General features: G+C 57.7%; 1 protein-coding gene across 1 annotated transcript; it reads right to left on the bottom strand.

The window, feature by feature from the left end:
- Window positions 1-1,056: 1,056 nt before the first annotated feature.
- Thoc3 (THO complex 3) lies at window positions 1,057-10,110 on the bottom strand. Its single transcript, XM_042667083.1, has 6 exons — window positions 9,819-10,110; window positions 6,557-6,713; window positions 5,113-5,317; window positions 3,275-3,436; window positions 3,100-3,200; window positions 1,057-1,816 (listed from the first exon to the last, which is right to left on the bottom strand). Exons 1-6 carry the CDS (start codon window positions 10,083-10,085, stop codon window positions 1,653-1,655), a joined length of 1,056 nt encoding a protein of 351 aa, XP_042523017.1. The 5' UTR covers window positions 10,086-10,110; the 3' UTR covers window positions 1,057-1,652.
- Window positions 10,111-10,425: the final 315 nt, after the last annotated feature.

Below are 10,425 nucleotides of genomic sequence, written 5' to 3' on the forward strand. Positions count from 1 at the left end.
GGGCCTGAACTCTGGGCCTGGGTGCTGTCCCTCAGCTCTTCAGCTCAAGGCTAGCGCTCTACCATTTGAGCCACAGCGCCACTTCTGTTTGTCTGGTAGTTTATTGGAGATAAAGAGCCTCATGGCCTTTCCTGCTTGGGCTGGCACTGAACCGTGATCCTCAGATCTCAGCTTCCTGAGCAGCTAGGATGATAGGCTTAAGCCACTAGTGCCCGGTTCTATCTTTTTTTTAATGCCCCCAAAACGTTAGGATACGATGAAAATCAAAACATTCCCACAGGTACCAAGCCCTCCATGAGCAGTTTCTTCTAGATGTAGAGACAGAAAGATTCTTTCCATGGAAAACTTTGCTTTTTCCACAAGGAATCAATGTGTTCCTTTTTAACGGTAAGTATCAGCTAAATGCCTTATTCCTTCTTCACTCTGCCACCAGGGAGCTCAAAGCCAAAATGTTAAGTCAACACTCATAGATGCCCTTATACGTATTTCTATTTAATTCCCCATCCTGACTTTCTAAGTTGTATTTGTTTTATCTTGGCTTTGTGTTATTTTTATTACCTCGCTCAGTGTTGGCCCTAATTTGTTATCTATGGATCCTGTGTAAGAATAAATATATTCTTAACTAAATGATGACTTGAAAGACTGAGTAGCCCATGTTTAGTCCCTATATTTTAGAGTTGTTTGGCTAGAACATTAAACAGAAGCCAGGAGCTGGGTGGCTCAAGCCTGTCATCCCAGCTAATCAGGGGGCTGAGATCTAAAGATCCTGCTTTGAAGCCAGCCTGGCAGGAGAGTCTGTTAAGATTCTTATTTCCACCAAAAATCCAGAAACAGAGCTGTGGCTCAAGTGATAGAGTGCTAGCCTTGAGAAAACAAAAACAAAAACCTCAGGGACAGCGCCCAGGCCCTGACTTCAACCTCTAGTACTGGCCCAAAATAAATAAATACAGACACACATACTCGGACTTAAAAAAAGAAAACAATTTAAGCTGCAATACCTCCTTAGAGTGAGAGCAAAATAGGAAAAGGAACACCATCATTTAAAAGTCTCAAGAGTTAAAAAAAACAAACTAGTTTTATTAAACACTCGTCTCAAAATTACAAATCTTTTAAAATTATTTGAAATAGAAAAATAGTAATAAACCTCCATCCCGACCGCCCACAAGCTGGCGCTGCACAAGTCTCAAGCCCAATAAAGTCTACCACATGTAAAAAGCAGAGGGAGGAGGAGGGCGGAGGAGGAGGAAGGAGGAGAGACAAGGAGGGAGGAGGAGGTGGGAAGAGGGGAGGGGGAGGGACCACACTGCCCCAGCCACTGAGCACAGTACAGAGCCCCCTGGTGTGGGAATGAAGACAGAAAGGGCCCCCAGAAGCACACAGGAAGGGGCGGGGATGCAGCTCAGTGGTAACAGGGCCTGCCCTGGGTCCTGGGTTCCAGCACAGGAGGGGCAGAGAGGGAACTGCCCAGGCTTCCCGAGAGCCTGACACAGACACGTGTGATCTGTACCAAGTTACAGGTACTGGGGGGCCCAGCAAGTCCCAGAGAACAGATCAACTATGGAGCCAGGGCCGGGGCCTCTCTCCCGGGGCCTCTCCCCCCCGGGCCTCGCTCCCCAGGCCTCTCTCCCCCGGCCTCTCTCCGCCAGGCGGCCTCAGGAGTCATTAGGGAGCCCGAACAGCTTCACCGTCCCGGCCTCCCGGCTGCTGTCGTACTTGCCATCTTTGTCGTCGCAGGCAAACGCCAGCAGGGGCCTTTTGGGGTGCCAGGCCACGGTGAAGGTTGGGGACTCACACTGCACCTCCCAGAGCTTGTCCCCTAGAGAAAGCAACGGCAGAGGAGGAAACAAGTCCCTGTTAAGAGCAAGCACCACGGCTCGGCGGCCACCGTCCATCACCGGCCCAGCCCAGAAACCTCGCTTCCCCTCTCTCCTTCATGTTCAACCTCCCTTGCTTTGTTGGTTTGGGTGCCAGGCCTGAATGCTCACCCTGAGGCTTTTTTTCTTGCTGTTTTTCTTCCTCCAGGCTGGCCCTTGACCACTTGAGCCACACCTCTACTTCTGGCTTTTTTGCTAATTAGAGATAAGAGTCTTGCAGACTTTTCAGCCCTGGCTGGCTTCAAACCGTGATCCTCAGATCTCAGCCTCCTGAGGAGCTAGGATGCCAGGCGGGAGCCACGGGCACCTGGTTTTTCAACTTTTCTTGTTTTTGAACAAAAGCTGAGTAGCTGGGATTAGAGACTTGAGCCACCAGTGCCCAACTTAAAAGCAAAAATCTTGGTAACATGCTTTTTGGACAGAAAGATTTGATTTTGGCTTTGGGTGGTTCTGGAGATTACACTCAGGAACCTTGAGCTTGCTGAAAAGCATTCTTCCACATGAGCACGCTCCCAGCCTGCTTTGCTTTTTTTTTTTTTTTTTTTTGCCTGAGCCAGCCTTGACTGCAATCCTATTTACACTTTCTCCATAGCTGGGATGACAGGCACACGGGAGCATGCCCAGCTTAAGGGTTGATATGGGGTCTCTAGAACTTTTGTCCAGACTGGCTTTGAACTTCAGTCTTCCCAATGTCCACTTCCTGAGTAACTAGGATTACAGATGAGCCGCCATGCCCAGTAAAGGACTTGAAATGTTTAGATGAGCCGGGCGCTAGCCGCTCTCACCTATAATCCTAGCTACTCAGGAGGCTGCGATTTGAGGATCGCAGTTCAAAGCCAGCCTGGGCAGGAAAGTCCATGAGACTCCTATCTCCAATGAACCACCAGAAAACCAGAAGTGGCGCTGTGGCTCAAGTGGTAGAGCGCTAGCCTTGAGCTGAAGAGCTGAGGGACAGCGCCCAGGCCCTGAGTTCAAGCCCCATGACCAACAAAAAAAAACAAAACAAAACAAAACGTTTAAATGGCTGAAAGTAGCCAATGCTTTCCTTTCCCTTGTCTCCATTTAAACATCTCTTGGTAGCGGAAGAATGATGCAAATTTTAGTGACTCTTTCCTGACCCCCGCTCTCACCTTACCCAGCCCTGGGTCAGCCCCTGGGTGAGGCAGTGAGACTCAGAGCCCGGAGGCCCAGCGCCAGGATGAAGGGAGGGAGGTCACCCACATACCCGTCTCGACCTCGGCTATGTCGATGAAATGGTCCTCGGACGCCGATGCCAGCATCTTCCCATCGTGGCTGAAACTCAGGGTCCTCACGGGCCAGTCCAGCCTGAAACCCGAGGGAGGGGCGTCAGGACCCCGTGGGCGGCGGGAGGAGAGGGAAAGGCCCACACCGGCCCTCACCTGGAGAAGCAGCGCACGCACACCAGCTCGTCCACGTCCCAGAGGCTCACCAGGGCGTCCGCGCTGCCTGTGGCGAAGTACCGCCCCGTGGGGTCGAACTTGATGCAGATGCAGTTGGAAGGGTGGGCGTTGATGGACTGCACCGGCTTCAGCTCCGGGTAGCTGAGAAATAACACCGATGACTTAATGGGAGACGAGACAAGGCAGGAAGCATCGCGTGAAGACGGTGCAGATGGACAAGGCAGGAAGCATCGCGTGAAGACAGACACTCAGCCGTGGGTCTCCTTATGGAGAAAATGAACTACACAACTTGTGTGTGGAGATGAGAGGGGGAAAAACTGGGAGCAAGGGAAGGGGTGACGCTGTTCAAAACGAAATGTACTCTTACTGGGAAAGTGGCTCAGTGGTAGAGTGCTTGCCTAGCATGCATGAGGCCCTGGGTTCGATTCCTCAGTACCACCTACACAGCAAAAGCCAGAAGTGGTGCTATGGCTCAGGTGGTAGAGAGCTAACCTTGAGCAGAAGAAATTCAAGGACAGAGCGCAGGCCCTGAGTTCAAGCCCCACACTAGCACACACAAAAAGAAAAAGAAATGAAATGTATTCTTTACTAACTTATGTAGCTGTAACCCCTTTGCACATCACATTTATATTAACAATTTAAAAGAAAGATGGTGACACCACAACCATAACTCTTTTTGTTTTCTGGGATGAACAGAGAGTCTGAACTGCAAACTGACAACACAAGATGCAAGCTAGAAAACTACTGGGCGCAAGAAAATTACATCATCCCCAAAAGTACAGGTTTTTTACAAGCCACAGAGGGCCAAAGGCATATAAGATGTAACTGCTGCATATTCTAACAATATACAGGTACCATATACTTGAGTTGGACCTCAGAGCCTTACTGTTGCTGGGTGGGTGCTCTATCACTTGATTCACGCCCCCAGACTCTTTTCGCTTTAGTAAATTTTTAGATAATGGTCTCAAACTTTGAGCCTGGACCTGGCCTCAAACCAACATCTTCTTACCTGCCCTTTTCACGCAGCTGGGACTACAGGCATGCCACCACTGTACTCAAGCTTATTTGTTGAGATGAAGCTGGGGCTTTAGGGGGTGTCCAATCTGCCAGACCTCGAGGTGTGTACAGCTCCAGTGGCTTAAGCTCCCTGAAGCTCAGATCTTCATCTGAGAGCCAGATGCTCACGCCTGCCATCCCAGCTACTCAGGAGGCTGAGAGCTGAGGATCATGCTTTGAAGCCAGCCTGGGTAGGTGAGCTTGTGAAACTTTTTTTTTTTTTTTAATCTTTAATCAACCAGCAAAAGGCCAGAAGTGGCTCAAGTGGCGGAGCACCAACTTTCAGCAGAAAAAGGCTAATAAGCAAGCGTGCTGAGGCCCTGAGTTCAGAAAGCAAGATGCAATGACTCCTTGGAATTTCCATGAGAACTGAAGTCAAAGACACAGAGGACCCGGTGCATATCGAGCTCAAAGGCGCCCGATGAAAGAGAGGACTTTTTTTTTCCTTTGGTGGTGGGCCTGGGCGCTGTCCCTCAGCTCTTCAGCTCAAAGCGAGCGCTCTGCCACTTGAGCCACAGCCCCACTTCCTGTTTTCTGGTGGTTCATGGGAGATAAGTGTCATGGACGTTCCTGCCTGGGCTGATTTTGAACCACGATCCTCAGATCTCAGCTTCCTGAGAAGGTAGGATGACAGGTGTGAACCACCAGTGCCCAGCTAGGGAGGACTTTTTGATGACCATGTATCTGTGAAGTCCTTTCAGGGAGGGCTCCTGGCTAGCTCCCACAGACCCCGGGCTGGTGCGGGAGCCCCCCCCCCTCACCTGAGGATGTTGATACAGCCGTTGCCGTTGGTCAGGAAGAACATGTTGTTGTCATTATTCCAAGAGATCTCGTTCACCTCGAACTTGAACTGCTCCTCTGCTTTGGAGCGGTGCGTCTTGGCGTCGATGAAAGTGACCACGTCGTCCTTGTTACCCACGGCGATGGTCTGCCCGTCGGGACTCCAACAGATGTTAATGTTTTCCCCTGGGGAGCCAGACACGGGGGGGTTTAGTGGTAGAGTGCTCGCCTAGCATGCACGAAGCCCTGGGTTCGATTCCTCAGTACCACATCGACAGAAAAAGCCAGGAGTGGTGCTGTGGCTCAAGTGGTAAGAGCACCACCCTGGAGCAAAAAAAAACAAAAGTTAAGATAGCAAAAGCTGAGTTCAAGGAAAAAGAAAATCAAAAAGCCAGAAGTGGCGCTCTGGCTCAAGTGGTAGAGCGCTAGCCTTAAGCTGAAGAGCTGAGGGACAGCACCCAGGCCTAGAGTTCAGGCCCCATGACTGGACCCAAAAAAAAAAAAATCAAGCCCCAGCACCAACAGCAAGAGTAAACAAGTAAATACCTGGAGAGATCTCCCAAGTTTTTAGTGAAGCATGGTTATCTGGCACTTTTCTTTCCCTAAGACACATAAAATATTGGCACGTCTTCCAATCAAAGACATCTTCGAATCAATGACTATCAATGATCTCATGACTGGCGGGAGAGGGATAATATCCAGCAAGAACAGCCAATAAATGCGATACAAAGCTTTCTCATCATGGCAGGCACCGGTGGCTCATGCCTGTCATCCTACTCAGGAGGCTGAGATCTGAGGATCGCAGTTCAAAGCCAGCCCAGGGCAGGAAAGTCCATGAGACTCTGATCTCCAATGAACCACCAGAAAACCAGAAGTGGCGCTGTGGCTCAAGGGGTAGAGCGCTCACTTTGAGCTGAAGAGCTGAGGGGCAGTGCCTAGGCTGAGTTCAAGCCCCACCACTGACCAAAAAGAAAAAGCCTTTCTCATTGTTTCCTTCCAGATCACCAAACCCTCCAAGCTGCCCCCATTCTAGCCTATCAAAACTTCTCCATGCCTTTGTGGAAGCACCCCCCCCTTTTTCTTTTCCAGTGCCAGTACTGGGGCTTGCGTTCAGGCCCTGGGCGCTGTCCCTGAGCTTTTTCAAAGCTCAAGGCTGGCGCTCTACTGCTTGAACCACAGCTCCATTTCCAGCTTTTTGGTAGTTAATTGCAGATATGAGTCTCCTGAAGTTTCCTGCCGGGTCTGGCTTTACACTGCAACCCTCAGATCTCAGCCTCCTGAGTAGCTGGAATTATAGGTATGAACCTGACTCTCATCTTCACTTATGCTAATACCCATCCCCATTTCTCCTCACATTAAATCAGGGTCTCTGGACCTCACATCCGGTGAGGGGCTGTTCACCTCAGGCCCTGTTTGAACCGTCACCTTTTGTGTTCACGGTGGCAATGCATTTTGTGGTCCTCACATCCCAGATGCGAATGGTTTTATCGCCAGAGGCAGTGACGAACAGGTCGGGATTACTGGGATGCCAGCAGAGCTGGTCCACACTGTCGCCATGGCCCCGGTAGTTGTTCTCTTTGACCTTAAAGAACACAACGCAGGCATCAATCCACACGGCGGAGGTCCCTGCTCCACTGCAATCCCAGCATCGAACACCTGGCTAATTCCCAACAACACACAGCCCTCCCAGGTCCCTTCTCCCAAACTCCCTGCCAGACGCCTCCAAGGCCTCCCCCCTGAACCCCAGCTTCTTACCCTCCTGCGCTCCCTCTTTCCTGACTTTCCCCCATTACTCTCCCACCAACATCCCAACCAGCCTCCCAGTTCCCAAAGAGCGCCCGGTCCTGTTCAGAGAAGGCACAGGGACTCCATGAGCCCAGAGACTTTATGATTATCATCATTCCAGTCTTTAAGTCGTTGTACAAAGGGGTTTCAACCCAACAAGGCAGTTTGTGAGTACAAAGCATCTTCATGATGTCACCCTGTCACGCACGGTTCTGAGCACTACTGGCTCCCCTGGACCTCACACACCTCCCCTACCCATGCTCCCTTACCATCTGGCTCAACCCGCTTCTCAGCATGCTCACGCCAGTCCACCACACCTCCCTCCTCCCCACCCACCCCTTCCCCCCACCACACCTCCCTCCTCCCTACCCACCCCTTCCCCCCACCACACCTCCTTCCTCCCCCACCCACCCCTTCCCCCCACCACACCTCCCTCCTCCCCACCCACCCCTTCCCCACCACACCTCCCTCCTCCCCCACCCACCCCTTCCCCCACCACACCTCCCTCCTCCCCCACCCACCCCTTCCCCCACCACACCTCCCTCCTCCCCCACCCACCCCTTCCCCCCACCACACCTCCCTCCTCCCCACCCACCCCTTCCCCCACACCTCCCTCCTCCCCCACCCACCCCTTCCCCTCCACCACACCTCCCTCCTCCCCACCCACCCCTTCCCCCCACCACACCTCCCTCCTCCCCACCCACCCCTTCCCCCCACCACACCTCCCTCCTCCCCACCCACCCCTTCCCCCCACACCTCCCTCCTCCCCACCCACCCCTTCCCCCACACCTCCCTCCTCCCCCACCCACCCCTTCCCCCACCACACCTCCCTCCTCCCCACCCACCCCTTCCCCCACACCTCCCTCCTCCCCACCCACCCCTTCCCCCCACCACACCTCCCTCCTCCCCACCCACCCCTTCCCCACCACACCTCCCTCCTCCCCCCCACCCCTTCCCCCCCACACCTCCCTCCTCCCCACCCACCCCTTCCCCCCACCACACCTCCCTCCTCCCCACCCACCCCTTCCCCCACACCTCCCTCCTCCCCACCCACCCCTTCCCCCACACCTCCCTCCTCCCTACCCACCCCTTCCCCCCACCACACCTCCCTCCTCCCCACCCACCCCTTCCCCCACCACACCTCCCTCCTCCCCACCCACCCCTTCCCCCACACCTCCCTCCTCCCCCACCCACCCCTTCCCCCCACCACACCTCCCTCCTCCCCACCCACCCCTTCCCCTCCACCACACCTCCTTCCTCCCCACCCACCCCTTCCCCTCCACCACACCTCCCTCCTCCCCACCCACCCCTTCCCCTCCACCACACCTCCTTCCTCCCCCACCCACCCCTTCCCCTCCACCACACCTCCCTCCTCCCCACCCACCCCTTCCCCCCTACACCTCCCTCCTCCCCCCCACCCCTTCCCCCCCACACCTCCCTCCTCCCCACCCACCCCTTCCCCCCACCACACCTCCCTCCTCCCCCACCCACCCCTTCCCCCCACCACACCTCCCTCCTCCCCACCCACCCCTTCCCCTCCACCACACCTCCTTCCTCCCCCACCCACCCCTTCCCCTCCACCACACCTCCCTCCTTCCCACCCACCCCTTCCCCCCCACACCTCCCTCCTCCCCCCCACCCCTTCCCCCCCACACCTCCCTCCTCCCCACCCACCCCTTCCCCCCACCACACCTCCCTCCTCCCCACCCACCCCTTCCCCCACCACACCTCCCCCTTAACCCACCCTCACCACTCCAACCCCCTTCCCTCCTCCTGTCCCTCCCCTTACCCCTGCCTCTTACAACTTCCCTCCCCCACATGCCCTCCCCTTCCCCTACTCTTATTCCTCTCCCACATGCCCCCTCCTCCCGCCCCTCCTCTCCTCCTGCCCTCCCCTTCCTCTGTTCTTGCACCTCCCCACACACCCCTTGCCCCTCTGGCCCCGCCCCTCCTCCCACCTCCCTGCCACACCTCCCCCTCATGCCCCGCCCCTTCCTCTGTTTTTGCACCTCCCCACACACCCCTTGCCCCTCTACCCCTCCCCTCCCTCCATCCTCCCTCACACCTCCCCTCCTCCTCATGCTCCTCCCCTTCCTCTATTCTTAAGTCTTCCCTCACCCCCCTCCCCCTCTACCCCTCCCTTCCCTTCTCCCCCATCCGGCCCCCGCCCCTTCCTCTCACACCTCCCTCTGGCCCCGCCCCTTCCCCTCACACTGCCTCCTCTGGCCCCTCCCATCCCTGGTCCCTCCCCTCCCCTCTGGCCCCGCCCCTCCCCCTCTGGCCCCGCCCCTCCCTGGCCCCACCTCTCCCCTGGCCCCGCCCCTCCCCTGGCCCCATCCCTTTCCCACACCGCCCCCTCTGGCCCCGCCCCTCCCCTCTGGCCCCGCCCCTCCCCTCTGGCCCCACCCCTTCTCCTCACACCACCCTTCCCTGGCCCCGCCCCTCCCTGGCCCCTCCCCTCCCCCTCTGGCCCTTCCCCTCCCTGGCCCCGCCCCTCCCCTCTGGCCCCGCCCCTGCCTGGCCCCTCCCCTCCCCTCTGGCCCCGCCCCTCCCTGGTCCCGCCCCTTCTCCTCACACCGCCCCTCTGGCCCCTCCCCTCCCCTCTGGCCCCGCCCCTCCCTGGTCCCTCCCCTCCCCTCTGGCCCCGCCCGCCCCTCTGGCCCCGCCCCTTCTCCTCACACCGCCCCTCCCTGGCCCCGCCCCGCCCCCTCTGGCCCCTCCCCTCCCTGGTCCCGCCCCTCCCCTCTGGCCCCGCCCGCTCCTCTGGCCCCGCCCCTTCCCCACACCGCCCCTCCCTGGCCCCGTCCCCTCTGGCCCCGCCCCTCCCCGGCCCCGCCCCTCCCTGGCCCCGTCCCCTCTGGCCCCGCCCCTCTGGCCCCGCCCCCGGCCGGTTCCCGCTCACCAGCCGGTCCTTCTCCAGCAGGAAGACGCTGGCCGTCTTGTCGAAGGAGCCCGAGGCCAGGCGGCGGCCGTCGCAGCTCCAGGCCACCGAGTGCACCTTGGCGCTGTGCGCGGGGAACTCGCGCGTCTTGCTGTGGCCGCGGAACAGCTCCTGCATGCCCAGCACGTAGCGCGACGGGCCGCCGCTCACCGCGCTCCAGGCGGCCAGCGAGCCGGGGCCGCTCGGGCCCAGCGCCGAGGGCCCCGCGGCCGCCGCCGGCGCCGCCATGCCGACCTCCCGGTGGACTGCGCGGCCGCCCGCCAGGGTCAGTCCGTCCCGGCGCCGCGCTGGGAGCCGCCGCCGTTGCCTCCGCCTCCGCCTCCGCCTGCACGGCCGCCGCCGCCGCCGCTGCGCATGCGCGACCCCCGCCGCGCCCTCCGCGGACGCACGCGCGCTTGGGGCCCGGCCCGGGAGGGACTACAAATCCCAGCATGCAGCGCGCGCGCCTAGGCCCATTCAAATAGTAAAGCATGTGCTTCTGACCTGCTTCAAGTGGATGTCTGGGGCCTGTGTGTGTGTGTGTGTGTGTGTGTGTGTGTGTGTCTGTCTGTCTGTCTGTCTGTGTGCC

The sequence above is a fragment of the Dipodomys spectabilis genome, unplaced genomic scaffold (genome assembly GCF_019054845.1).
Source record: "Dipodomys spectabilis isolate Male_0828 unplaced genomic scaffold, ASM1905484v1 ptg000375l, whole genome shotgun sequence".
NCBI classification, from domain to species: domain Eukaryota; kingdom Metazoa; phylum Chordata; class Mammalia; order Rodentia; family Heteromyidae; genus Dipodomys; species Dipodomys spectabilis.